Source organism: Agaricus bisporus, assembly GCF_000300575.1.
Source record: "Agaricus bisporus var. bisporus H97 unplaced genomic scaffold AGABI2scaffold_7, whole genome shotgun sequence".
Classification (NCBI taxonomy): Eukaryota; Fungi; Basidiomycota; class Agaricomycetes; order Agaricales; family Agaricaceae; genus Agaricus; species Agaricus bisporus.
Window position 1 is genome coordinate 1,494,315 of NW_006267370.1, and position 25,178 is coordinate 1,519,492.

Below are 25,178 nucleotides of genomic sequence, written 5' to 3' on the forward strand. Positions count from 1 at the left end.
GTAAGATTAGGTTTTCAGAAAGTAACAACAGGTGCATCTCGCAGTTTGGGCTGCTTTCGGCTTTCGTGCGTACGACCCAGGTCTTGGCCGAGGCTTTCGCGTAGCTTCTCGTGCATCGTGGTGGAAGATTGAGCGAGAAAATGATGGATTGCCAATTCTAGAACTTCTTTCTGCCCCACCGTGCGCTAACTCTCAAAAAGCGACGCATTATGCGTCATGCGTTGTGTATTTATGACTCTCAGTGATCTCCTGCTAATTATAAGGGATAGATTTTTTTAGCATAGGGAATTCGTTGTTCGTTCCTCTGGAGAACAAGTCCGATGATTTTGATTCATGTGATACATGGGGGGGGTTCTTCACGTACTACGTGCTATGACCCCTACCGCAGCATCTTGTCTACGACTTGAGACAGCCAAGGTATCGCACAACAGCCAAGGTACCCCGATCCAATCTACTAACGTCAAGGTTCTCCTGGGGCATGCCAACTCGTACGTCCATCAATTCGTAACTTTGGGCGTGCAATTAGATTTCAAGATGCACTACTATATCAAAGACAAATCTAACTCTGATGAATTATGACAGAACTTTGACAAGTTAGTTTGGGGCTGATGGGAGATGCCATCTGATAGCCCGAAATGTAATAATTGTCGGGGGACAATCCGATGAATCCACGACGCTTCAACAAGGCGACGCCGTACCGGTGGCTCACTGACCACTTTGCCCAAAATAAAGTTCTCCGTCAAAACAAGGTGCCAGGAAGCCTTAGTCAATTTAATAAGGGTTCGGAATATCCTAATGCATACTATTTCAAAGAGCTTGACTCTAATATAAACGTCTAGAGTCTAGGCAATATTACACTTGCGGCTCAAGGAACAGCTACACCATCTCGCTGTTTCCCCACCCACGATAGAGTCCTCGGAGCAGATATTCGAAAGCTGAAAACTCAGGTATTCGGCACAGATTTGAGCCCAATCGAAACAATACACCCGCTAAATCACAGTATAAAACTAGACCAAGATCACGACCTACTTGCTTCTCGCAGTCATCCTCCTCGCCTTTCCAGGTCTCTTGTTCTTTCCACCTTTCGCACCACCACCACTACCTTTTTTCCCTCTGCCACCACCAAAACTGAAATCATCTGTTGATTCTTTTGTATTCTGTTTTGATCTCCTTCCAGCACCTCCAAAACCGAATTTCTTATCGCGAGCCTGACGAGGCATACGACCCTTTGTGTTATTTTGGGACGAGGAAGAGGAAGATTTGTTGCGTTTGGAAGGGCGATCAGAAATGGCGTCTTCTACTGCGACATCGAAATCGTCTCCTCCTTCATCGTTTTTGGATCCTTTAGAATTGTCAAGCATATCTTTCCGTTCTAAACGTAGATGGTGAGCTCGAGTGGGAATGAAAAAGACGAAGGGAACAAAACCCACTCCTCGTTAAGTTTTTCAATCTCTCCTCCATATCCTTCTTGTCCCTTTCTCTCTCTTTCAATTTCTCCACCTGCACCTGTTTACCAAACTTCTTCCCTTCCCTCTCTTTTCTCTTTTCTTCACTCTTTTTGATACCGGCGGTTTCGTTTAATAGTCTTTGACGAATTCGTTCCATGTGAGAATCGGATTTGACCATTTCGGCGAAGTAGTCGGAGGGACGGGTGAATGGGAATTTGTGTTTGATGGAGAGGCCGTGGGCGGATTGGGCACTGTGAAGAGCTTGTTTGTAACTATATGTAAAAAACAGGGATTAGAGAGCGTGTTCGTGTGTGTATAGGGGAAGAAGGGAAAACGGACAATGCGAGTTCACGGTTGAGATCATCGTTAACGTCGACTTCGATTTTTTGAGGATAAGTCACGACGAGAGTTTCGGTCCATGGTAATGATGGATCTAATTGGATAGTTTGACGAATACGCTCAAGAGCGACCTGAGTTTTTTAAATCAGGTTGAGAAAAAAAAAAAGAAGAATTAGATATTGATGGAGAACGTACTTGGTTGTCGATTTCGAGTTTTTGTTTGGGAACGGCGTCTTCGTCGATGATGGATTCAATTTCGTCAAGAGGTATTGCGTCGTCTTGTTCATCTTCGTCCTGGTCTTCTTCGTCTGTACTCGTCGGTTTGACTAATGACACTTCATCCTCCTCATCTTCGTCTGAAATTTCGTCTTCGTTCTCATCTACTTTTTCTTCATCACCACTCTCACCTTCCTCTCCACTCTCATCCTCATCCTCATCCTCATCTTCTTCACCACCCATACTCCTCAACTGAGCTCTATCAAATTCATCTAATCCATCTTCACCCAACAATTTCACAAGTCTCTCCATTCCTTCTTGATCTACACCGTCATCATCACTATCAGACTCTTCTTCACTGTCTTCCTCTTCCTCATCACCAGAACCAGGAAAATCTCCTTCTACTTCGTCTTCTGTACCATCCTCGTCTTCTACACTAGGCTCTGGTGGGACGACTGTTTTGGTTTTTTTATCTTTGGTTGTGGGTAAGGATGGTTTAGAATCTCGTGAGGAAGATGTTGTAGATTTTTGTTTTGATTTAAGTGCGGGTGGTTGGAAATCTGATGAGGAAGGCGTTGTATTTTTTTGCTTTGATTTTCCAGGCATGGTTGAAGAAATTCTCGAGCAAGGTCCAGTAAGAGATTCGTATTTTTTGGGAAGGTATTAACTTCAGAATTAAACAAACGCAAACAGGAAATCCGGAGGTGAAAAAGATATAAATTAAGAATCGTGTACCAATATAAGAACATCGGGGGTCGTAATAAAGAACATAAGAGTACTGTACATATATGCCTCACTAGCATATCTAGGCCTGCTATCCAAAGGATATCTATGATCATCAAACTAACCGGTGGACAGTCAATACAGCAACTCGACCATCCTGTTCAATACCATGATTGACGCCTGCAATGACTTAAGGTATGGCCTTCTGTGAGAAAAGAAAGACGGCTACCTTCACTTCCTTCTTCGAGAAGATCGGTGCGCCATTCTACTTCTGCTTTCCAATACTTACCTTTCCAACTTCCTCCAGAAGTGGCGCGTTTTACAACGAAATCACGACCTATAAGAGGTTTAGTAGATAGATGGAGTCTAGAAAATGGAGCTTCGCACCAAGGTTATAACCATTTGGGACAATGCCATGGTGGCGCTGGTAGTCCTGTGCGCGGTGAGGTATAAATGGAATTGATAATGAGTGGGAGTGTATATCAAATGAGGAAGGTTACCTACGTATTCTTTTGACGCACTACAAGCACGTGTGTGAGCCGTTATGAACACCGAGTAAAGCGGATTCGGCACCTACCCAATGAACCAAGCGCCACTGTCTGCCATAGAGCCATTCTGTTTCCACGCACGAAAATGGTGCCCACCTTGAACGCAAATCAGGAGGGATAGCGGTGGTTTGGGTCTGTGCGCCGTACCTGCTACACTTTCCCAGCAAGTGCCAATAATTGGAAAGTAGGCTTGACGAGCGAGGAATTGTTCTACTTTGCGACCATCACCGTCGCCCAAATTTGCATCATGTCGATTACCGTAATGTAGGCCTAAGCATTCCTCCGAAAATCCTATAGACCTCAAAACGGGATGAATAACGACTTATGAGGAATTCAGAAAAGAGTTTACTTTGCATATTGATGAATTCCGTCTTCAGTGAGAATGTGGGGATCCGAGTTTCCAGAAATGATGACGTTGAGAGGTTCTCCGAAGTTCTCGAGTGTGTACTACAGTGCTCTTCAGTATATTGAAAATTGAAGATGATTAATGTGAACGCACGTCAAGCATCTGACCACCGCCTATTCTAGGGTCGTACCAGCCGGCTGTGTCGAATATTCTTTGCTGAGGGATGTTGTTACCACCGAAGAGGGTCCATAGAGTCTCGATGTCGAAGGGGAAGGGAAAGAGGGGAATAGCGAGGGCGCAGGAGGCCCAAGGGAGGGTGGTGAGCCAGATGCGGGGGGTCATTAACATTGTCGACAAAGCCGGGTGTTTATTTGGTGGACATGGCGAGACCGGGACCTGAATAGAATTAGTGTCAGTGTCAGGCAGCAACACTCATTTATCTCGATTAGCTAATATGGCTTATGTCATATCACTTCTCATTTATCTTGATTAGCTAATACAGCTTATGTCATCATTAGCTTGCTCGACCAACTTGTTGTCCAGTGCTACGCTCGGAAAAAAAACAGACATAGAGATGGAACCACCGCCGACAGCCGCTGCACACAGCCAGCCAGACCACGACTCGGACGCAGACACCGCCTCCCAGCGCTCCATCTCCCTCGATTCCCCGCCCCTGTCTCCCAGGACAGATGCCCGCGACTTTCTCGCGAACCCAGGCGCCTTTCTCCGCTCGGACGACAAGCGCGAGTCCAACCAGTTCACTGTCGACACAGACTTTAGCTCGGACACAGACGACATGAGCATGCACAAGCATAGAGCGTCTGTCGTTGCAGAGTCGCCAAACACCACCGCTCCACCCTCGATATTCGAAGAGGAGCCACTAACAGCGACAAAGCAGTCCATCAATGCTCCTGTGGATTCACCCTCGTCGTCTTCGCTTCCAACCCCCATGGCAACAACGTATCCACCCACTCCTTCAGCACACGACGACACCATTTCGATATCTTCCCTGACATCAAACACGTCTTCTCGCAAAGCTCGGCCTGAGTCTCTTCTCGTGAGTCCTCCAGAAGGGCCTCTAGTACTGGGCATCGCCCTGGTCGACTTCAATCACCTGGTCAGTCGTTCGTTTTAATTCCAGAACATAAACTCATGCAGCTCACAGGTTGGCCCTCGCATAGAGTGGTCAAAAGGTGATATTTTTAATGATGAAGAGGTTGCCAAGATACTGCCTTTCCTTGCCCTCCCTGACGGTGCCCATCTCGTCAGTCTTTCTATCATCTTAATTTCGATGTACCCTGAAAACTCGTTTAGTCAACCGAAGACTACTCGTATTTCCACCTTGTGCCTCCCGGTCTCAATACCACAACTATTTTTGGCATCTCGCAAGTCTGATTATCGAACAAGATTTGTATCATGGCCTTATATGCATTCTGATTCTTAGATGCAATCAACAAATCGCTTCAAAATTATTACTCGTCAAAGACCCCGATGTCACTCGTTCGATAGTCCAAAAAGCGGTGGTCGTTTTGGCCTCCAAACCCGTTTTTGGCCCAATTAGGTATGCTCACTCCCTTTGACGGCGAATCAATTGTGTAGACCACCCATTATAGGGACAAGTTGCGGGTAGTGACATCGGCTCTCTTTCAGCAAAGGTGCGTCAATAGAATATCCTGCCATACATACTCGTAGCTCATACATCTACAGAGACTTTACGGATATTAGTATATTGGATATTTTCGCCGTCAATTTAGAACCGAGTTTAAGAGGACAATTGACGGAAAGCGGGTTGTATATGGGTGTGTGACGCGCCTTTCTCTTGAAAATGTCTTCTGAATAATTCTACAGGTACAAGTCTGTGCGTGCCTTCCACCTATCCACAGCGTTGTTTAATCATACTTGATTAGCCGTGAATTTGTGCATACCTTCCGGCATCGTACTCTTATCCTTGTCAAAGCATTAATACTTCAGAAGAGGGTGAGCTTTACTCTGCTGGGTGTATGCTTGAATCTGACTGCTCGTAGATCATGTTTTATGGTCATCCCGTAGAACGACTATGTACATATCAATATTCCCTAATATCATTGATACCCGGTAAACGTCTCTGCTCCCTTCAATCAATGCTTTTCTGATACCTCCGCTAGGTTTATTACAACATCTGGAAGATTGTGGCTCCCCACCGCTCTCTAATAGAGCACCGACTCTTTCACGGCCTAATTCTTTGAAGACTTCCGACCATAAGAGCATGATGGCTTTTATGGGGATGCCGCTAGACGTATTTGGCAAGGTAATGTCTACTGGTATGGCATCTAAATCATTTGACCCATTGAGTTTTTTTGAAATCAGGATGCATTTTTCCAACCCTATCTTCCGCTCCAGCAGCTGGATATGCTGGTGGGAACACCTAGCTGGTTGTGTGGGAGCACGAATTCGATTGTGACCCAACAAAAGGAAATCGATTTATTTGTGGATGTACGTCCGAGAGAACTCTTTTATTGACAAATTTCTTTGTGGCTCATTGGATTGTCAGACCGAAACTGGGATGATTGAGATTCGTGATCCGAGATTAGAACGTTCGGTGGCGTTGACCGCGGCAGACCGTAAATGGATGGATGATATCGTGAACGATGTTAATGCGAATTGGGATGATGAGGATCCGGGCAGGGCGTCAAGCATGCAGTGCGTCATTCCACTCTGTCTTACTCGTGAATAGCTAAGTCGTTGACTGAAGAACTAGGTTCAAAGGGAGCGATGATTATCTAAGGACCAAAGTGCGTTGATCCATTCTGTCTGGTTACGAGTGCTAATATATGTGGATAGTTTGAGGAGTATATCTCGGCTGCGTTGTCGTCCGTTAAGTACCGAGACTTCGTAGCGAAAGGTGAAGGGAATGGCGTATTGATCACTGGTGGAACTGGTATGTTCTTGTCGCTTATTGGTTGTACAGTCCAACTCTGATGACTGTTTGTATAGGTGGTGATGTGGCGAGCATGGAGGATTTCAATTCTTTATGGATATCTGAATTCCGAGGTACCAATGCATATGCAGTCTGGGACCGCATTACAGATCCAGTAATTTTTGACATCATTGAACCTCGGTGAGCATATTCCTTCTTTTCACCAGCACCGGCATAGATTGATACGTGCATAGACACCCATGTACAGATAAACCATCGGTCGTATCAGATCTAGGTTTACGACTACACGAAGGTATTCAAGATCTCAAACTTGATCAACAACTGGCACCTGCTCGAGAAGCCGTGGCTAGGACATTCGCTACTGGGTCAACGAATTTCTTCAAAGCCGTAGAAGGGGTAAAAGGTCGATGGCGGCAGCCAAGTGCTGGTTCGATACATACTACTACCAGTGCGACAGCTTCAACGGATGATTCGGGTTTGAGTACACCCATTGAGGTGTCCAAATCGGATTTCGAACCTCAACACGACAAGGGGGGAAGGCCGGATGTGGTAGGGTCTCCACAATCGGGAACTCTAAGATCGTTTTCGTTCTTCTCTTCGGCAACATCGACGCCGACGCCAGGCGCGAGTGCCGTAAACGGGCAGTCAGCTGCTGGTAGTCCGGCCCCCGCGTTCCAGGATCACGTCAGAAGTGCTTCTGTAACGGCGTCTACGGCAGCTTCTGCTGCAGCGACCAACTTGACGACTTGGGGTGCTGGGATTGGATCATTTTTCTCGTCAAAGTTGGCGAGGACTAAATCGACTGATGCTACTGCTACCCCCACTCAGCAGCAGGAGAAACCGTTACCACCTAGTGCTGTGGATTTGAAATCTTCGACTTCACTTCCTCCTTTACCTTCTTTGGTTACACAGTCGCCGGTGACATCGACTTCGGCTAGTTTTAGAGATTCGGACTCAGGAACTATATTTTCGGCGACGTCGCCAACGACTACGGTACCGATCACACATAAGGCGACTATCGCTGGAGAGGCGCGTGTGGTATCAATGACGACGGCGACTACTCCGTTGAAGGAAAGTAGAAGGAGTGTTGAGAAGAAAGCAAAGGTGGTTGAAGATGAAGTTTCGGATGGGGCGGGTGAGACGATGTATAGTGGTGTGGCGTTGTAGTGAGGAGGATTTTTTGAGGGGGAGCTTGCGGGCGAGCTTGAGTGAAGGAATTCTTTATGTATATCCATCATCATTATCTGTTTTTTTCTTTCATAGGTGTGTGTGTGCGTGGTCACAGACTGCAACGATAATTAACATATCATAACTGGTCCGCGACTGTCGCCAAGCCCTGCTGTCATTCGACGAATTGACAGCGTCATGCATGTACTACTTAATGGGAATAATCTACATCTTCATGTTGGTTGCGTTCACTCATGAAAACGGGATGAATGGCAGGATACGAGCGCTCTTGAATTGAGTTGTATAAGATGGCGCTTGATCGAACTAGCGAATACTGATCACTTTTTCTTATGATGTGTTTTTCTGAGTTTCCTTTCTTGGATATGTCAAGGTCAATTATTTCCGGTGACCGCCGGCCTCGAAAAGCCAGTTCATGTTCACAAGAAGGACTGTTGATCATGAAACGTTGATAGTTGACGTGAACTCATGGTCGCGCTGACAGTGCGACAAGATTCCCCATCCAGCCACTTAAAGATCGTCTATTCTACTGTGGGAGCTTCTATACCATGTGCTGGCACGTTAAGAAATTGTTCTATTTACTTACTACATATCTTAAGTACTGTCGGCGTTTATACCGTTGTGAGTGTCCACTTGTGATATGAGGGTGCCACTTCCACTTTAAGACGGAGGAAAAACATTGCCTCTATAGCTAGTTGGTGAGACGTGACTAAAAGATTGAGGAGATTGATTATAGTATTGTTACAGAATTGTTACAGAAAACACAGCTGAGTTGTATACGAAGAGATTGATACATGTTACAAATGAATTCCAAGATGTCAAGGTCTCAACCACCAGATTGCTCTCACACTACTAACACAACCCAAAGTATTTTGGTAGCTCCAGCTTAAGTTTTTGTTCCACAGCAGTTATTTGATTAGTGAACGACTGCACGCATTCCAAATGGACGTTAGCTGAAGTTTGTGCTATGTCAGAGAAAATCATTTGTGCAACACCCAGGATTTCCATAGGGGCGATACATGTATCGCAGTCAATAAACATTTGCTTCCATGTTTCCTGAATTGTCTTTTCACAGCGCTCTTGATGACCTCGCGCGATACATTTTGTGTTGCTGTGCGAGAAAAGTGGGGGGATTCGTAGGCGAAATTGCAAAAATGAAAGCTGGGCAGAGCCGCGGAAGAGGCAAAGTTTCTGAGCGTCATTGAGAGACGACAAGCTGTAAAAGGTGGAGGGAATTCTGGCAACAAGTTGGACAGAAGAATGGATCCCCTCTTCTCCCTTCGTGTTGAAATTCCAATGGTTTCCTCCTAGATATTTATAGTAGGCGGATGCCTGAATCAAGATTTCATTATGCCGCTCAGCGACACTCAAGAGTAAGCTGAGTTTGGAAGCTGTCGCACGGGAAGTTTTGTCAGTGTCTGTCGCGATGCAATTCAGGAGACGCGTTGCGAGTTTCGCAACGACATCCTCCCAGGTACATTCGAGCGCCACCTCTAAAACTGACGACGCATCCTCAGGTGTGAGGATGTTTGTATCAAATGGTGAACCAGAAATGGCCTTGTGTGCCCAGTTTTCGATTCCAACAAACTCGTATTTATGCGCTAGCCACGCAATTGAGGCTACACGAAGGATAGCTGGTCCATCAAAAGTTCTCGGTTTAGGTCCGGGCTCGGATAAACTAAGTGCAAAAAGAGAGAAGGTGGTTCCACAGATATTCAAGGGAGGAAGATAAGGATACGTACTTGCGATATAAAGTATGACACAAAGCACGAAAATGGTCGACCGGGTCATCACACCTGATGGGATCGTCGTCTGATTGTCCAGATAGACCTATGGCTGGCTGGGGCAAAGAGAACATTTGCTTGAAGAATGCAGAGTTTTCGCTCAGGATAGTTCGATGGAGCTACAAAAAAATCAGATTTCAGATATCGTCATATGGACGATTCGACTGCCTGAAAAGTACCGGACGGACATTGAATAGACGATTTCGAACTAGAAGTATGCAACTCCCATCTTCAAAGTAAAACTCTTCGTCCCTAGTCGGGGGGTCCATTGTCGGTGTGAACATGCTTTGCGAGTCCAGATAAGATGAGTTGAAAGTGATTGAATTCCCACGGGAGTTTTTTCTGCGTACCAATAGCGATGAACAGACGCCGTGACAACCGTCATAATAACATATCAAGAACAATCTCAATCTCCTACCAAGGACTGGCAAGAGTGGATGGGTCTGCCCGCTTCAGCTTCGGTGAGTCGGACATTGTACGTCTGACACTCTCCTCATCTGTAAATAGGGGAAATTTCTTCCGTGGCATCTGTCTCTGGTCCAATAGAGGTCCGGTTGGCTGCAGAACAGGCATCTCAGGCAACGTTTGAAGTCATCACAAGGCCGCTTTCCAACGTAGCCGCCACAGAATCCAAAGCGATTTCATCAGCTGTTCGCGCTGCTCTTATACCCTCTTTGATTTTGAACAAGCATCCTCGTACGCTTGTACAGCTTGTCGTGCAAGCCCTCAGCTCCCCACGGACGCGATGGAAGCAACCACTCATTTCGTGCATGATCAACTCAAGTTCGCTTGCCCTCTTGAATGCGGCATCTGTGCCGATGTGTGGAGTCGTATGTGCTGTTGCAGTCGGTCATCTCCCTGACGTTGGCTTCGTGGTTGATCCATCTGAGGACGAATGTGCCTACATCGATGCCGGAGGATGTTTCGCGTTCATGTTTGCTGAAGGTGTCGGCAGCGGTATAGAAAATGTGTGGTCTAGTTGGCGGTCCCAGTCAGGAACATTTGCGGAGAAAGATTTCACTGACGCGCGAGCACTCGCCCAAGCTGGTGCGCAGAGGGTGTATAGTGCAATGAAGAATAGTGTATCAGGGATGGGCACAGCCGAACCGTTCGAGCTGCTGTCCTCAAATGATACAAAGTTCGAAGGGCAGCGAGGGCTGGGAATTGGCGCTGATGACGATAATGAGATGGAGATCTGGTGCGTCTTTGTGGTTCCTTTTGTCTCTTCTGGTCTCACAGTTTTTTCTGGATTGTTCATTGGACAGAGCTTGGTTGCATATTGAGCGTATTGAGCTCCAGTACTCGCGCGATGAAATTGGTCCCTCTCCGTCGTGTTTTGCCGTCATGCATGGACCGCTCATTTTAGCCCACATAACAAGTCATGCTCGACTCATCTCCTTTGATTCTAAGATGCGTACCAACTCATTCGTTCACCTTAGTATGTGAAGTCTTCTCCCAGATCTCCAACATACATTGACTCTAGGCAATGGACGTATCCCATTAATACAGCCAAATCAAAACGCCCGTCTTAGTGAGGCATCAGGGGACATGAGCTTCGTGTAAATCCTCGTTTTGTCATCATTGGTCGTCATCTACTTGACGCTGGTAGATCTAAATATTCAACCTTCATTTTCTCGCGTTCAGCGGAAAATATTTCCGCTCAAGGTTATGAGCGCAGTTGCTGCGACGTCTCAGGAACACGACGTGGCACTTCCATTTCGCGTCTCCATGTCCAAGCATTTTCTGTGGTAACAGAATCTTCAAAATCGGAGACTCGGAGTAATCGCTCGAAGGACACCGATCCTACTCATCTTTACATATGCATTCTCGTCTGATGCCCTTGGCAAAGCTCTCAAGAAGGTTAATCATCTGCGGGCCTCGAGTCAACTGAAATTTCACCATAGCTGGCGCACTACAATCTTGGCATGCGTGTGTTACGACTGCGCCTCACACGTCATCATTCTATGGTCTTGGCTCTTCCATTCGAAGACAAACCTTAGCCAAGCGAAGCTCACACAGCTCGCTTCTTCCTCTGAGAACCCATATCGAATATTTTCTTTCTATCACCAATGGCTCTCATACAACGTGGTTTTCGGTGAATTCCGCTCAATCAGCGCCAATAATCATTGCGCCTCGCTCCTGGTGTCTTACTATTATACTAATCCATCTCAAATAGGTACACAGTACGACGTATAAATGGGCCGGTTGTAATTTGAAAGAAGAAGTATCCTCAGAATTGGCTTTCCTCACTATGATTGGAAATGTTCTTCTAGCATTTCTGGCGGTTCCCCTCACTGCTCGAGCTGCCCCTACGGAAGGCAAGGGATGGCACTTTGTACAAAACGGAACTACTGGAATTGTTGCGCTGGAGTCAATCATTGTCTCCGATACTTTGGCTTTACTCTTTGATCGGGCGACAAACAATCCACTGCAAATCGATGGACATCCTGCTTGGGGTGCATTGTGGAATCTGGAAACAAATACTGCAAGCCCCTTGAACGTTACTACCGACGCATTCTGCGCCACCGGAAGTTTCTTGTCCAACGGAACAATGGTATGTACTTATGGTTATGATAATATTCAGCTGTGACAAGTCCACTTCAACAGGTCAGTATTGGCGGACATAGACCTGCGATTCCTGAAGCCGAAGATGGACGTAACGGGCTCAGGATCTGGGAGCCTTGTGATGATCCTAACGGCGAAGGCTGCATCTTGTTTGAAGACCCGGAAACTCTCCATATGGCCGAGACCAGGTGGTATGCAACGAGTTTGCGGATTTTCGACGGATCTATTGTGAGTATTTACTCAGCAACAGCACACTTGAACTTCATCAGATACCCCGTCTAGATGATCATCGGTGGTGTTCACCAAAGAACTCCTTTTAATAATGATGATCCTGTAAACAACCTCGAGTTTTTCCCACCCAAAGACGGCGGAATCCCAAGGCCATTGGATCTTCTGGAGCGGACTCTTCCTGCAAATCTTTTCCCTCGGTATGTATATATTTAACTTAAGGTTCACGATACTAAGCCACCGTCATCGTCATCAGGTCTTTTGCGTTACCGGATGGCAAAATCTTCATGGCGGCCGCAAACCAAACCATAATCTACGACTTCGAAGCCAACACAGAGACAAGGCTCCCAGACATACCTAACAACGTCCGTATCACGAATCCTCTCGACGGGACGGCTACCCTTCTTCCTCTTCACCCACCCGACTACATTCCAGAAATTCTTATTTGCGGTGGGACAAACACAAGTGACCAACTGCCTGTGGAAGAACTATCGTCGCAGACACCTGCGTCAGATCAATGCAGCCGTATGACGCTGACACCTGAAGGTATTGAACGCGGGTGGGAAATCGAAAGAATGCTGGAGCCCAGGATGATGCCAGAGATGATCTTGATGCCGAACGGAGAAATTGTTATCATTAATGGTGCGCAGTCAGGTTATGCTGCGTTTGCTGGCGTGAAAGATCCGGTCGGCAACTCGAATGCGGATCACCCAGCGTAAGTTGATAAATCCATGACTTTTGAGTGTTGGTTCCACAGTGTACTAAACTCCTGAAACTCGTAGGTTCACACCATCTATCTATACGCCTGATGCTCCTCTCGGGCAACGTATCAGTAACGCGGGAATGCCAACGACTGACATAGCACGTGTATATCATTCGACCGTGACTCTCACACAGAAAGGGTGAGCCATATAATAACATGAAATTGTATAGCTAACGTTCCTCTTCAGTAATCTTCTGATCGCCGGCTCCAGTCCTAACCCTGTCGTCGTTAATGACACTCAATATCCGAGGTAAATAATCCATCGTTGCATATAACTTAATTCACATCCTTTACTTCATGATCCCAGTGAATTCCGGGTGGAGTACTTGAATCCCCCATACATGACTGTAGAGAGACCCCAGCTATCCAATGTCCCGAAGCAGATAGCTTTCAACTCCCAATTCAGCGTGGATGTGTCAATTCCTTCACGTCTCACCCAAGGGGATCTAAAAGGTAAGTAGAATTTATTTATAGACAGATAGACACTCATACTCAGACAGTTGCGTTGATGGATCTTGGATTCTCATCGCACGCTTTCCATTCGAGTTCCCGCCTTGTATTTATGGATGCTCAGCTGTCTGAGGATGGGAAAACATTGAGTATCAAGAGTCCGCCTAATAACCGTGTTTACCCTCCCGGTCCGGGTATGTAATGAGCCTGTGATGCATTTTTGTGGTTGCTGACAAAATTATAGCCTATATCTTCTTGACGGTTGGCGACGTCAGTAGTCCAGGAGCCAGAGTCATGGTTGGGAATGGTGCTACCCCACCGGTTGAGGACCAAGGCGTTCCAATTTAGCTTCCTTGTTGCGGTGTAAAAATGATTTCCATTCAACAAAGATTTCCATGGCATAAATTCTCATGCCGCCTATGTGTCAATAAGTAGACATTCGTGTGTTCGCTTTGGCTCATTTACGAAGCTAGTGGTCCTTAGTAGGCCTTAAAGTTATACCGCATAGTTTGATACCAATGACACTAATGTGCTTAGAAAGATGATAGCCGGTTCGTCGCGGGGGTAGCTGAGCTCTGACTCTCCCTTTGACTAATTCAGGGGGTCCTATTTTCGGCATGAACATGATTTTAATATATGCTTCCTCTTGACGAAGGTGGGATGAGTTGAAAGAGATCTAATTCCCACGGGAGTTTTTCCTGCCTACCAATGCTTAGCGCTTAGCGATGACATACGCCGCGACAACCGCCATAATAACATATCAAGGACAATCTCAATATCCTACCAGGGACTGGCAAGAGTGGATGGGTCTGCCCGCTTCAGCTTCGGTGAGTCGGACATTGTACGTCTGACACTCTCCTCATCTTCAAATACACAGGGACACTTCTTCCGTGGCATCTGTCTCTGGTTCAATAGAGGTCCGATTGGCTACAGAACAGGCTTCTCAGGCAACGTTAGAAGACATCTCAGGGCCTCTTTCCAACGTAGTCACCACGGAGTCTAAAGCGATTTCATCAGCTGTTCGTGCTGCTCTTCTGCTCTCTTAGATTTTGAACAAGCATCCTCGCACGCTTGTACAGCTTGTCGTACAAGCCCTCAGTTCCCCACGGACACGATGGAAGCAACCACTCATTTCGTGCATGATAAATTCTAGTTCGCTTGCCCTCTTAAATGCGGCATCTATGCCGATGTGTGGAGTTGTATGTGCTGTTGCAGTCGGTCATCTCCCTGACATTGGATTTGTGAAAGTCTCAAGCGAAGGTTAACCACCCGGGTGTCTCGGCTCAGCTAAAATTTCACCACTGCTGGAGCACTGCAATCCTGGCATTTGTGTCCCGCCGGCTTTCACACCTCATTCATTTTTAGCCCTTCCATATTTTCGAAGACAAACCATAGGTAAGCGGAACTCACACAGCCTCGCTTCTCCCCTGAAAACCCATGCAGTCATACCTTCTTTCTATGGATAATGACTCTCATACAATGTTTTTTTTCTGGTAAATACCACTCCATCAACACCAATGCTCATTACGCCTCGCTCTTGGTGGCGTACCATTTATTTTAATCCATGCTATACGATCTCAAGTAAGGTACACAGTGCAACATATAAATAGACCGTACTTGAAAGTTATAATCTGAAGAAAGTTCATTCGAACTCTCCTCAGAGTTGGCTTTCCTCACTATGATTGGGAACATCCTTCGAGCATTGCCGGTGGTCGCCCTCACCGCACATTCTTGTCGAGCTGCCCCTACGGAGGGCAAGGGATGGCATTTTGTGCAGAATGGAACTACTGGGATTGTCGCGTTGGAGTCCATCATCGTCTCCGATACGCTGGCTGTCTTCTTCGATCGGGCCACAGACAATCCACTGCATATCGATGGACATCCTGCTTGGGGTGCATTGTGGAATCTGGAAACAAATACTGCAAGTCCCTTGAACGTTACTACCGACGCATTCTGCGCCACCGGAAGTTTCTTGTCCAACGGAACAATGGTATGTACTTATAAGCTGGCAATTTTTCAGCCGCGACGAGTCCACTTTAACAGGTCAGCATTGGCGGACATACGCCTGCGATTCCTGAAGCAAAAGATGGGCGTAATGGGCTCAGGATCTGGGAGCCTTGTGATGATCCCAACGGCGAAGGTTGTGGCCTGTTTGAGGATCCGAAAACTCTCCATATGGCTGAAACCAGGTGGTATGCAACAAGTTTGAGGATGTTCGACGGATCTATTGTAAGTTTTTACTCTACAACGGTACACTTAATTTCAATTGAACATTGCCGATCTAGATGATTATCGGTGGCATGCACAAAAAAACTTCTTTCAATAATGACGACCCCACAAACAGCATCGAGTTTTTCCCGCCCAAAGACGGCGGAGTTCCAAGGCCATTAGACCTTCTGGAGCGAACTCTTCCAGCCAACCTTTACCCTCGGTGTGTATACATAAAACCCAAGACTTGAGAAACCACGGTAATGTCATCGCCATCAGGTCTTTTGCACTACCAGATGGCAAAATCTTCATGGCGGCCGCAAATCAAACTATAATCTACGACTTCGAAACCAACACAGAGACAAGGCTCCCAGACATACCTAACAACGTCCGTGTCACGAATCCTCTTGACGGGACGGCTACCCTTCTTCCTCTTCACCCACCCGACTACATTCCAGAAATTCTTATTTGCGGTGGGACAAACACAAGTGACCAACTGCCTGTGGAAGAACTATCGTCGCAGACACCTGCGTCAGATCAATGCAGCCGTATGACGCTGACACCTGAAGGTATTGAACGCGGGTGGGAAATCGAAAGAATGCTGGAGCCTAGGATTATGCCAGAGATGATCTTGCTGCCAAATGGAGAAATAGTTATTATTAGCGGTGCGCAGACTGGGTATGCTGCTATTTCTGGCGTGAAAGATCCGGTCGGCAACAACTCGAATGCGGACCACCCAGCGTAAGTTGACATTGATGATTCATGACTTCCGAGCAGTGTATACTCAATGACTGAAATCCGTAGATTCACTCCATCTATCTACACGCCTGATGCTCCTCTCGGACAACGTATCAGCAACGCGGGAATGCCAACGACTGACATAGCACGCATATATCATTCGTCTGTGACTCTTACACCGAAAGGGTGAGCCATATAACAATATGAAATCATATAATTAACGTTCCTCTTCCAGAAATCTTCTGCTCGCTGGCTCCAGTCCCAATACTGTCGTCGTTAATGGAACTCAATACCCCAGGTAAATAATCCATCGTTGCGTAGAACATAAATCACATTTTTTACTCCATAATCCCAGTGAATTCCGGGCGGAGTACTTGAATCCTCCGTATATGACCGTGGAAAGGCCCCAATTGTCCAATGTTCCGAAGCAAATAGCTTTTAACTCCGAGTTCAGCGTGGATATTTCCGTTCCTTCACGTCTCACCCAGGGAGATCTAAAGGGTAAGTAAGATTTTATTTATAGACAGATCGACACTCATAGACTCGGACAGTTGCGTTAATGGACCTTGGCTTCTCAACACACGGTTTCCATTCGAGCTCCCGCCTTGTATTTATGAATGCTCAGCTGTCTGAGGATGGGAAAACATTGAGTATCAAGAGTCCGCCTAATAACCGTGTTTATCCTCCCGGTCCGGGTATGTAATGAGCCTAATGATCCACTTTTGTGGTCACTGACATAACTATAGGGTATATCTTCTTGACCGTTGGCGACGTCAGTAGTACTGGAGTCAGAGTCATGGTTGGGAATGGTGCTACCCCACCGGTTGAGGACCAAGGAGTTCCAATTTAGCTTCCTTGTCACAGAGTTGAGATGATTTTCATTTAACAATTAATTCCATGGCCTATGCCGCCTTTTTGTCAATAAATATACTTTCATGCGTTCATTTTGACTCTAGACCAGATCGAACGAATTGAGGGAGTCGTTCCTAAGTTTGTACGGTTGCTGTACGACTCCCCGACCTTGTAAAGTTATAACTTTACTCCTTTAGTTGCGTGAAGTGAAGTTTCTCAATGGCTAGCAAGGCAGAAGATTGAGATTTCGTTCACGCTATGGAATAAATCTTGTAGGCGGATTGCTGCATCTGTTATCAACTCGTTGTTGAATGACGGTCACATTGACTCGAAGGATCACCCGAGTCGGCTGTGAACTAGTTCGATGAACTATGCATTAGATCAACGTCAACTTTCATCTTCATGGCCTGTGAACCAACTTGGCGTCTACCAACACAGCCCGTGAACTTTGATCCTGGAGACCAGATCTGACAGGCTGATGGAATACCTGTGAACGTACAGTCGTTACAATCGTATTGTACAGTATCACTCCAGAAGAAAAAATAACAAGAGGACTATGTGGCGTTTGACACAGATTACCATGGGGCCTCGGCTAACTCGAGAGTTTTAACGCTACGTAGCAAGCCGTCTTAGATCACTAACACTTGACAATTGACATCGATGTACACACTATGTACACACGCCAGGAAGCCGATCTGAAATCACATGGGATATTGGAAACAATCTGATACTTGGCCCTGTTAATACACAGTCGTACCTTAAATCTTCCATCAAATGATGCGCGTTCACATTCACGACGTTTCATCAGTTTGTGGATGTTCGTGAAGCTGGGACCCCGGAATCCCCTATAAGAGGCTAGGACGGATCCAGGCCAATCTCAGTCATTTTGAACTGGTAGGCCGGGTCTAAAACGGACAAGAAATGCTACTCCGCCAAGCACAAAAGCTGGGGGTGTTCGACGTGAGGTGGCGGGCAGACACCTGACCTTATGTTCTGTGACCCGTGTCTTACGTAGGATATCTGCCTTCTTTGGAGGGAGGCCACTTAGGGGAGCCTAGGGGCAATCGCAATCCGGACAAGAATTGATTTTTTCGGCCGAAAAAAAAACCGGAAAATGAGCTAATCCGGCCCTAGCCTCTTATAGGGATGTTCCGGGGGTCCTATGAAGCTTGCCACCACTGGACTGCCCAAAAGCCCCGCCTCAGCCCCGCCTTGGCATCTTTAGGTAGGAAAATGATACGCGTATTTTCCCATCTTATGATGCTTCTATCAATGTTATAAGTCAGCCACTGTTATGTCCGTTCTTCTCATCCCTTGACTTATCTTGCCATCTCCCAGTCTACCAATTCAATCGGCACGCCCAACTACTCGTGGAAATGAGACTTTCAACGCTAACCCTTTTGGGTTTGATACTTCCTATACTTCGCATCTATGCCTGCAACGACCATGCTCATGCTCGACGTGGTGGCGACGGACATGGACATGGACACGAACACGGGTACGGACACGGACATGGATATGGACATGAACCCTCTGTGCCCAAAGGTCTTTCCCCTCCGACGCGCCCACTTGAATGGGGTGACATCAACATCCTCCATACCACGGACAGTCATGGTTGGTTGTTAGGTCATCAGAAGACTTCTTTCCCCGAACCAAACTACAGGTGCGTTTCCGATTCAGCATGTGAAACGTGCAGAAACATATACAGCTTTGTTAGTGCTGACTTGGGAGATTTCGCGTCGTTTGTGACGCACATGAAAAAAATTGCAAATGTTAGCTTTGGATGCCTCTGAGAGCGTTTTCATTGACCTTCATTGAAAATTCATAGGAGAAGGGCGTCGATCTTCTACTGGTTGACAGTGGTGATCTACACGACGGTAGGCTGGATTATGGATTGAAATTACTGATAGAAAATTTGACGCTTTGTATAGGTACGGGTATAACTGATGGATTTCCGCCTGGTGGAGTCGATGCTCATGATGTGCGTATCTTCGTATCTAGAATTGGGGATATCAAATATTAATCCGACTAGGCGAATGAGTTCGTGAAAATGCTTCCTTATGATGTAATGGCCATTGGAAAGTAGGTCTTGAGTTTGTGGCTTTCGTGGCCTCCTCCGATTATTTGAACTCACCTTTGAATAGCCACGAGCTATACATCTACGCAAATACTCTCGACATGTAGGGACAACATTTCCTGTATTTAGCGACAGGTTCTAACGGCACTTAACAGGCATGAAAATTTCGTACCCGCATTAAACGGTCGATACTTGAGTTCGAATGTGAACATCACTGTCACCGGAGATGATGGCAATCCGCTTGATATTCCTGTCGGTGGTACGTCCAGACTTATTAGTATCAACCTTTGTACTTCCCGACTGACATTTATACAGAACGTTTTGCTAAGTTCAAGACCAAACAGTGAGTGTCGGTCATTTAGTTCAACAGGATGATAACTTAACATGTATTCGCATTGTCACCATCAGTGGACGCAAGATAACTTCGCTGGGTGTTCTATTCGACTTTACAGATAACGATAGAAATACCACTGTCCAGAAGGTGGCTGACATGGTCAATGAACAATGGGTTCGTAATACTGGTATCGGTTCGGTCAAGAGAATATATTTACCAATTGTCACCAGTTCAAGGACGTGATTCAGGAAGAACCTGATCTCTTTTTACTTGTCGGGTAAGAATCGATCCTTTTAATTGGGCACGGAATTATTGTCGACATTGATAACTTTTAGGCATATGCCAGTTTCTCGCGATAACTGTATGAGGGCTGTTTTATTTGCTGAAAACTTCCTGAGAAAATATAAACAGGGCCTTTGGTATTCGACGCCATCCGCGCCGTCCATCCGACTACTCCAATTCTCATCCTAGGAGGTAAAGTCTCATGTTTGGGCAGTTGGACAAAGCTGACACATGGCTGCAGGCCATACTCACATTCGTGACTGCGGTTAGTATTGCAAAACCCTCTCTCATGCACAGGAAAAGTGGCTAACACTGGAGGTAGTACAACTGGACAACCGGTCAATGGCTTTGGAAAGTGGTCGGTACATGGAAACCGTTGGTACGTGCCCCATTTAGGCTCCAGCGTCGGTTTCGATTTTATCCTTACATTCCTTTGAACAGGGTGGATGAGTACGTGCCAGCTTTATATTATTTGATTTCTTGAAGTAGATGGATATGCAGGTGCCAAGTTGGACCGAAAAGATAGCACGGATGATATTAAATTCAGCAGGAGATATCTCGATACTAATCGTGTTACGTACGAAGTACGAGGTTTCTCAGCATGCCACGAAACGTGAACTTACCACAGTCGACGTCCAGTACCATACAAAGAAGAATGACCACGAGTTCGACACGAGTTTGGGGGAAAAAATTACCAATGGCTTGCAAGACCTCAGCGCCCGTTTCCACCTAGATACTGTTTTTGGCACCGCACCTCAGGACTACCTTTACCTATCGTATGTTGTCTATCGCACCTCTTACATTCAATACAACATCCCGCTTACCCATGTGGCATCTCCAGAGCACCCTACCCGTCGAATAATTCCCTCTTCTCTCTTTTCATTAATCAGGTCGTCCCGGTCGCTCTTCAAGTAAACAAGACTGAAAGCGCCCCACCCGCCCTCTTCATGGTTAACTCTGGATTGATCCGTTTCGATCTGTACTCAGGTCCATTCACGCGTAATGACCAATTCACAATTGCGCCGTTCGCAGACTCGTTCCGTTACTTATCGAACATACCCCTTTCTGATGCGATGGCAGCCTTCAATGCCTTGAATGGTGCTGGGGATAGTGAACGACGCCAGGAAACCGAGGAGCTAGTAGCGCGACACTATGATGCGATCCAAGGGTATGAAAGGGGAGAAGTTGATCTGATTTTCAACAACTGGCTGAAGAAGATGGATCAGGAGATTGACGTTCAAAGGAGAGCTATGAAAAATCTGACGTTGGGATATGTTACCCAGGATGTAAGTCCTTCGTTCGTTCTGTATCTCCATGGTTTTCTGATATTATGTATGAACTTCAGTCCTGTCCAGGCGTCGGAGATGACACCCAACACGCTACAATTCCCTTCTTCCTCGACGTACCCAAATTCATCGTGTCCGAACCGCCGACCGGAGACAATATTACATCTGATACCCCCATAGACTTCGTGTTTGTCGACTTCATTGAGGGAAGTATTCTGAGCATCTTGAACAGCCTGCAGACAGAAAAAACTTATACGTCGAACGATACTATGCGGTACTCGGATTTATTGTCAAATGCTGTTTTGGGAGTCTTTGCACAAGAGGTGTGGAACTAGATAATTTAACCAGTCACTTTCTGTCCTTTGTTAGTAGGGTGGCCATCGATCTACGTTTCATCGTGCTTGCTGTCGTGTACGGATAATTTATTTTAATTCACATTCTCCGCTCATCTAATTCAAAATTCGAAATGTGCAGATCTCATAATGGTTCATTTACTAGTACGCGAGGCCCTTCCCCGGCTATTCAACATACATCGACTTGTGGTGATGGTCGCATCCCATCATATACAGGGACAGTTCTCAGTTTTAGTCTTAGCGAGGCACTAGGACACATGAGCCTTTCATCCTGCCACCACCGATAGTCATTCAGTTGACACTCTTGATTATCATGATACATCTAACAACTTCATTTTCCCGCGTTCAGCATAAAACGTTTCCCCTCATGATCAAGGTTACGATCGTAGTGCTGCGGCATCTCAGGCACGTGAATATGGCATTTTCGCTCAGTTCGAGTCCATGTGCTAACATTCTCCGCGGTACAAAGAATTTCAGAAGTGGAGATCTGGAGTCATTGCCCGAAAACGCCCCACCCACTCACCCTTTTATATGAGCTTTTGTCTCATGATCGTTCGGCTCCACTTGTATGTTCACGAACAATGCAATTCTCGCATGCGTGTACTTCAAGACTGCGCATCACACGGCCTGCATCTATGATGTTGGTCTTATCATGTTTCAACTCACACAGCCTTGCTTCTTCCTATGAGAACCGATACAAGATATTCTCCTTCTATCGACAATGACTCTCATACATCGTGTTGCTCGGTATATCCCGCTTAGCAAGCGCAAGATAGTGGTTTTTTTCTTCTTTCTTCTTCTTTCTTTTGGTAGAGCCTATACGACTTTCAACAGTTGGCGACTATCTCTACATGTCACCCGCACATGTGAGGCCAACTTCTCAGGCCGGTTGTCGTGCGCATACTGCGCAAAACTGAAAATTTTCTGTGACGCACTCCTCTAGAAGGGTGTGTGGGACTCTGTCTTGTCAAATACCCGCTAAATTCCCGATACATCGTAGCCACTCCTTTGATCCTTCCGCAACCAATAGCAATCCGTGCCTCATTGTGAGTGGCACTACCAGTAGACTAATTCATACCATGCAGTCTCAAGTACTAAAGTGGACAGTGCACGTATAAATGGACTGTATCTGAGAGCCACGATTTGGAGAGAGTTCATTCGAAGTCTCCTCAGAGTTGGCTTTCCTCACTATGATTGGAAACATCCTTCGAACATTGCCGGTGATTGCCCTCACCGCACATTCTTGTCGAACTGCCCCTACGGAGGGCAAGGGATGGCATTTTGTGCAAAACGGAACTACTGGGATTGTCGCGTTGGAGTCTATCATCGTATCCGATACTTTGGCTATCTTCTTCGATCGGGCGACAAACGATCCACTGGAAATTGATGGGCATCCCGCTTGGGGTGCATTGTACAATCTGGAAACAAATACTGCAAGTCCCCTGAACGTTACTACTGACGCATTCTGCGGATCTGGAAGTTTTTTGTCCAATGGAACAATGGTATGTACCGATGAATCTAACAAATCTTCAACCGCGACAAGCTTACCTTAACAGGTTAGTGTTGGTGGACATAACCCTGTAATTCCTGAAGCCGAAGATGGACGTAACGGAATTAGAGTTTGGGAGCCTTGTGATGATCCTAACGGAGAAGGCTGCGTCTTGTTTGAGGACCCTGAAAAACTTCATATGGCTGAAACAAGGTGGTATGCAACAAGTTTGCGGATTTTTGACGGGTCTGTTGTGAGTGTCTACTGCAAGAATACACTTGATTTCCACCAAACACTTTCCACTTAGATGATCATCGGTGGCGTTCACCAAGTCACTCCCTTCTTTAATGACGATCCTGTAAACAACGTCGAGTTTTTCCCACCCAAAGACGGCGGTATCCCAAGGCCATTGGATCTTCTGGAGCGGAGTCTTCCTGCTAATCTCTTCCCTCGGTATGTATATTTTTAAGTCAAGACTCACGATACTGAGCCACCGTCATCGTCATCAGGTCTTTTGCGCTACCGGATGGCAAAATCTTCATGGCCGCCGGAAACCAAACAATAATCTATGATGTCGAAAAGAATACAGAGACGAGGCTCCCTGACATACCTAACGGCGTCCGTATTACGAACCCTTACGACGGCACGGCTACACTTCTTCCGCTTCATCCACCCGAATATATCCCGGAAATCCTTGTCTGTGGTGGAACAAACACAAGTGACCAACTGCCAATGAAAGAACTGTCGTCACAAACACCTGCGTCAGATCAATGTAGTCGTATGACCCTGACTCCGGAAGGTATAGAACGCGGGTGGGAAATCGAAAGATTGTTGGAACCTAGGATGATGCCAGAGATGATCTTGCTGCCGAATGGAGAAATTGTTATCATCAACGGTGCGCAGTCAGGTTATGCTGCGATTGGCACTGTGAAAGATACTATTGGCAACAACTCGAATGCGGACCACCCGGCGTGAGTTGACATTGATGATCCATGACTTCCAAATATTTTGTACTCAATGACTGAAATCCGTAGATTCACTCCATCTATCTACACGCCTGATGCTCCTCTCGGGCAACGTATCAGCAACGCGGGAATGCCAACGACTGACATAGCACGCATATATCATTCGACCGTGACTCTCACACAGAAAGGGTGAGCAATATACTAACACGAAACCATATGATTACTATAACATTCATTCTTCCAGAAATCTTCTAATCGCCGGCTCCAATCCCAACGGTCGCGTTGTTAATGGAACTCAATTCCACAGGTAAATCAGTCATCATTGCATATAATTCACATCCTTTACTGTATAATCACAGTGAATTCCGGGTGGAGTATTTGAATCCCCCGTACATGACCGTAGAAAGACCGCAGTTATCCAATGTCCCGAAACAGATAGCTTTCAACTCCGAATTTAGCGTGGATGTGTCCATTCCTTCACGTCTCACCCAGGGAGATCTAAAAGGTAAGTAAAATTTTTATTTATAGACAGATAGACACTCATACTCGGACAGTTGCGTTAATGGACCTTGGATTCTCATCGCACGCTTTCCATTCGAGTTCTCGCCTTGTATTTATGGATGCTCAGCTGTCTGAGGATGGGAAGACGTTGAGTATCAAGAGCCCGCCTAACAACCGTGTTTATCCTCCCGGTCCGGGTATGTAATGAGCCTAATGATACATCCTTTGTGGTCGCTGACAAAGTTATAGCCTACATCTTCTTGACTGTTGGCGACGTCAGTAGTCCGGGAGTCCGAGTCATGGTTGGAAGTGGTGCTACCCCGCCAGTTGAGGACCAAGGAGTTCCCATCTAGGTTCCTCAGTTTCGCCACGGAGAAGCTGAAAGGAGTCTTATTTAACAAATAATTTGATGGCGTAAAACTTTATGCCTCCTATGTGTTCATAAATTAACTTTCATGCGTTCATTTTGGCCGAGTTATTAAGCTAGACCGTGCTCGAAACTGCATGAGGCACATTTAGACATTATACCACGCAGTTCGGTGGTTGTGTGTACGCTCATGAGTAGAATTACAAGACTGCAG

At 46.3% G+C, this 25,178-nt stretch overlaps 10 protein-coding genes across 10 annotated transcripts; 7 read left to right on the forward strand and 3 right to left on the reverse strand.

The window, feature by feature from the left end:
* Positions 1-777: 777 nt before the first annotated feature.
* On the reverse strand, positions 778-2,527 carry AGABI2DRAFT_193895 (hypothetical protein). Its single transcript, XM_006462744.1, has 4 exons — positions 1,983-2,527; positions 1,788-1,918; positions 1,431-1,720; positions 778-1,372 (listed from the first exon to the last, which is right to left on the reverse strand). The coding sequence occupies exons 1-4, from the start codon at positions 2,313-2,315 to the stop codon at positions 1,026-1,028; spliced, it is 1,101 nt and encodes a 366-aa protein (XP_006462807.1). The 5' UTR covers positions 2,316-2,527; the 3' UTR covers positions 778-1,025.
* Positions 2,528-2,704: 177 nt separating this feature from the next.
* On the reverse strand, positions 2,705-4,034 carry AGABI2DRAFT_193896 (hypothetical protein). The gene is made up of 8 exons (XM_006462745.1): positions 3,774-4,034; positions 3,624-3,721; positions 3,422-3,573; positions 3,304-3,370; positions 3,231-3,246; positions 3,114-3,159; positions 2,956-3,063; positions 2,705-2,906 (listed from the first exon to the last, which is right to left on the reverse strand). The coding sequence occupies exons 1-8, from the start codon at positions 3,966-3,968 to the stop codon at positions 2,842-2,844; spliced, it is 747 nt and encodes a 248-aa protein (XP_006462808.1). The 5' UTR covers positions 3,969-4,034; the 3' UTR covers positions 2,705-2,841.
* A 160-nt stretch (positions 4,035-4,194) lies between these two features.
* AGABI2DRAFT_119648 (hypothetical protein) lies at positions 4,195-7,704 on the forward strand (the record flags this gene model as incomplete). The annotated part of the gene is made up of 15 exons (XM_006462746.1): positions 4,195-4,737; positions 4,786-5,009; positions 5,065-5,181; positions 5,234-5,275; positions 5,328-5,419; positions 5,469-5,478; positions 5,528-5,597; positions 5,645-5,714; positions 5,765-5,907; positions 5,967-6,092; positions 6,151-6,299; positions 6,358-6,391; positions 6,441-6,537; positions 6,594-6,717; positions 6,771-7,704. The coding sequence occupies 15 exons, from the start codon at positions 4,195-4,197 to the stop codon at positions 7,702-7,704; spliced, it is 2,775 nt and encodes a 924-aa protein (XP_006462809.1).
* Positions 7,705-8,442: 738 nt separating this feature from the next.
* On the reverse strand, positions 8,443-9,810 carry AGABI2DRAFT_186668 (hypothetical protein). The gene is made up of 3 exons (XM_006462747.1): positions 9,695-9,810; positions 9,465-9,625; positions 8,443-9,400 (listed from the first exon to the last, which is right to left on the reverse strand). Exons 1-3 carry the CDS (start codon positions 9,788-9,790, stop codon positions 8,575-8,577), a joined length of 1,083 nt encoding a protein of 360 aa, XP_006462810.1. The 5' UTR covers positions 9,791-9,810; the 3' UTR covers positions 8,443-8,574.
* A 45-nt stretch (positions 9,811-9,855) lies between these two features.
* Positions 9,856-11,119, forward strand: AGABI2DRAFT_193899 (hypothetical protein). The gene is made up of 4 exons (XM_006462748.1): positions 9,856-9,967; positions 10,014-10,704; positions 10,772-10,944; positions 11,016-11,119. Coding segments are annotated over exons 1-3 (795 nt in total). The 5' UTR covers positions 9,856-9,864; the 3' UTR covers positions 10,773-10,944; positions 11,016-11,119.
* Positions 11,120-11,742: 623 nt separating this feature from the next.
* AGABI2DRAFT_193900 (hypothetical protein) lies at positions 11,743-14,062 on the forward strand. Its single transcript, XM_006462749.1, has 9 exons — positions 11,743-12,060; positions 12,114-12,299; positions 12,354-12,499; positions 12,556-13,014; positions 13,082-13,201; positions 13,250-13,312; positions 13,370-13,515; positions 13,563-13,706; positions 13,757-14,062. The coding sequence occupies exons 1-9, from the start codon at positions 11,758-11,760 to the stop codon at positions 13,858-13,860; spliced, it is 1,671 nt and encodes a 556-aa protein (XP_006462812.1). The 5' UTR covers positions 11,743-11,757; the 3' UTR covers positions 13,861-14,062.
* A 175-nt stretch (positions 14,063-14,237) lies between these two features.
* AGABI2DRAFT_119651 (hypothetical protein) lies at positions 14,238-14,558 on the forward strand (the record flags this gene model as incomplete). The annotated part of the gene is made up of 2 exons (XM_006462750.1): positions 14,238-14,353; positions 14,390-14,558. The coding sequence occupies 2 exons, from the start codon at positions 14,238-14,240 to the stop codon at positions 14,556-14,558; spliced, it is 285 nt and encodes a 94-aa protein (XP_006462813.1).
* A 632-nt stretch (positions 14,559-15,190) lies between these two features.
* Positions 15,191-17,308, forward strand: AGABI2DRAFT_179427 (hypothetical protein; the record flags this gene model as incomplete). Its single annotated transcript, XM_006462751.1, has 9 exons — positions 15,191-15,502; positions 15,556-15,741; positions 15,798-15,943; positions 16,000-16,461; positions 16,525-16,644; positions 16,694-16,756; positions 16,814-16,959; positions 17,010-17,153; positions 17,205-17,308. The coding sequence occupies 9 exons, from the start codon at positions 15,191-15,193 to the stop codon at positions 17,306-17,308; spliced, it is 1,683 nt and encodes a 560-aa protein (XP_006462814.1).
* A 1,308-nt stretch (positions 17,309-18,616) lies between these two features.
* Positions 18,617-21,731, forward strand: AGABI2DRAFT_193901 (hypothetical protein). The gene is made up of 19 exons (XM_006462752.1): positions 18,617-18,973; positions 19,028-19,082; positions 19,139-19,187; positions 19,242-19,291; positions 19,343-19,392; positions 19,455-19,490; positions 19,543-19,646; positions 19,703-19,730; positions 19,796-19,895; positions 19,952-19,998; positions 20,057-20,082; positions 20,133-20,195; positions 20,245-20,268; positions 20,326-20,382; positions 20,445-20,453; positions 20,505-20,587; positions 20,643-20,779; positions 20,845-21,289; positions 21,349-21,731. Exons 1-19 carry the CDS (start codon positions 18,687-18,689, stop codon positions 21,622-21,624), a joined length of 1,926 nt encoding a protein of 641 aa, XP_006462815.1. The 5' UTR covers positions 18,617-18,686; the 3' UTR covers positions 21,625-21,731.
* Positions 21,732-22,799: 1,068 nt separating this feature from the next.
* AGABI2DRAFT_193903 (hypothetical protein) lies at positions 22,800-25,062 on the forward strand. Its single transcript, XM_006462753.1, has 9 exons — positions 22,800-23,144; positions 23,199-23,384; positions 23,439-23,584; positions 23,641-24,102; positions 24,166-24,285; positions 24,341-24,403; positions 24,456-24,601; positions 24,651-24,794; positions 24,847-25,062. Exons 1-9 carry the CDS (start codon positions 22,833-22,835, stop codon positions 24,948-24,950), a joined length of 1,683 nt encoding a protein of 560 aa, XP_006462816.1. The 5' UTR covers positions 22,800-22,832; the 3' UTR covers positions 24,951-25,062.
* Positions 25,063-25,178: the final 116 nt, after the last annotated feature.

Coding starts and splice junctions, on each gene's coding strand:
- AGABI2DRAFT_193895 (XM_006462744.1), bottom strand. CDS start 2,315: ATGGAGAGACTTGTGAAATTGTTGGGTGAAGATGGATTAGATGAATTT. Junction 1,919..1,982: donor AACTCGAAATCGACAACCAA/GTACGTTCTCCA, acceptor TAAAAAACTCAG/GTCGCTCTTGAGCGTATTCG. Junction 1,721..1,787: donor CTCAACCGTGAACTCGCATT/GTCCGTTTTCCC, acceptor TTTTACATATAG/TTACAAACAAGCTCTTCACA.
- AGABI2DRAFT_193896 (XM_006462745.1), bottom strand. CDS start 3,968: ATGTTAATGACCCCCCGCATCTGGCTCACCACCCTCCCTTGGGCCTCC. Junction 3,574..3,623: donor GGAATTCATCAATATGCAAA/GTAAACTCTTTT, acceptor TCCCGTTTTGAG/GTCTATAGGATTTTCGGAGG. Junction 3,064..3,113: donor CCCAAATGGTTATAACCTTG/GTGCGAAGCTCC, acceptor AACCTCTTATAG/GTCGTGATTTCGTTGTAAAA.
- AGABI2DRAFT_186668 (XM_006462747.1), bottom strand. CDS start 9,790: ATGTTCACACCGACAATGGACCCCCCGACTAGGGACGAAGAGTTTTAC. Junction 9,626..9,694: donor TTCGAAATCGTCTATTCAAT/GTCCGTCCGGTA, acceptor ATTTTTTTGTAG/CTCCATCGAACTATCCTGAG. Junction 9,401..9,464: donor TGTCATACTTTATATCGCAA/GTACGTATCCTT, acceptor TTTTGCACTTAG/TTTATCCGAGCCCGGACCTA.
- AGABI2DRAFT_193899 (XM_006462748.1), top strand. CDS start 9,865: ATGAACAGACGCCGTGACAACCGTCATAATAACATATCAAGAACAATC. Junction 9,968..10,013: donor GTCTGCCCGCTTCAGCTTCG/GTGAGTCGGACA, acceptor ATCTGTAAATAG/GGGAAATTTCTTCCGTGGCA.
- AGABI2DRAFT_193900 (XM_006462749.1), top strand. CDS start 11,758: ATGATTGGAAATGTTCTTCTAGCATTTCTGGCGGTTCCCCTCACTGCT. Junction 13,015..13,081: donor TCGAATGCGGATCACCCAGC/GTAAGTTGATAA, acceptor TGAAACTCGTAG/GTTCACACCATCTATCTATA. Junction 13,516..13,562: donor CACCCAAGGGGATCTAAAAG/GTAAGTAGAATT, acceptor ATACTCAGACAG/TTGCGTTGATGGATCTTGGA.
- AGABI2DRAFT_193901 (XM_006462752.1), top strand. CDS start 18,687: ATGAGACTTTCAACGCTAACCCTTTTGGGTTTGATACTTCCTATACTT. Junction 20,588..20,642: donor CTAATCGTGTTACGTACGAA/GTACGAGGTTTC, acceptor GTCGACGTCCAG/TACCATACAAAGAAGAATGA. Junction 21,290..21,348: donor TGGGATATGTTACCCAGGAT/GTAAGTCCTTCG, acceptor TATGAACTTCAG/TCCTGTCCAGGCGTCGGAGA.
- AGABI2DRAFT_193903 (XM_006462753.1), top strand. CDS start 22,833: ATGATTGGAAACATCCTTCGAACATTGCCGGTGATTGCCCTCACCGCA. Junction 23,585..23,640: donor CCTGCTAATCTCTTCCCTCG/GTATGTATATTT, acceptor CATCGTCATCAG/GTCTTTTGCGCTACCGGATG. Junction 24,286..24,340: donor GTGACTCTCACACAGAAAGG/GTGAGCAATATA, acceptor TCATTCTTCCAG/AAATCTTCTAATCGCCGGCT.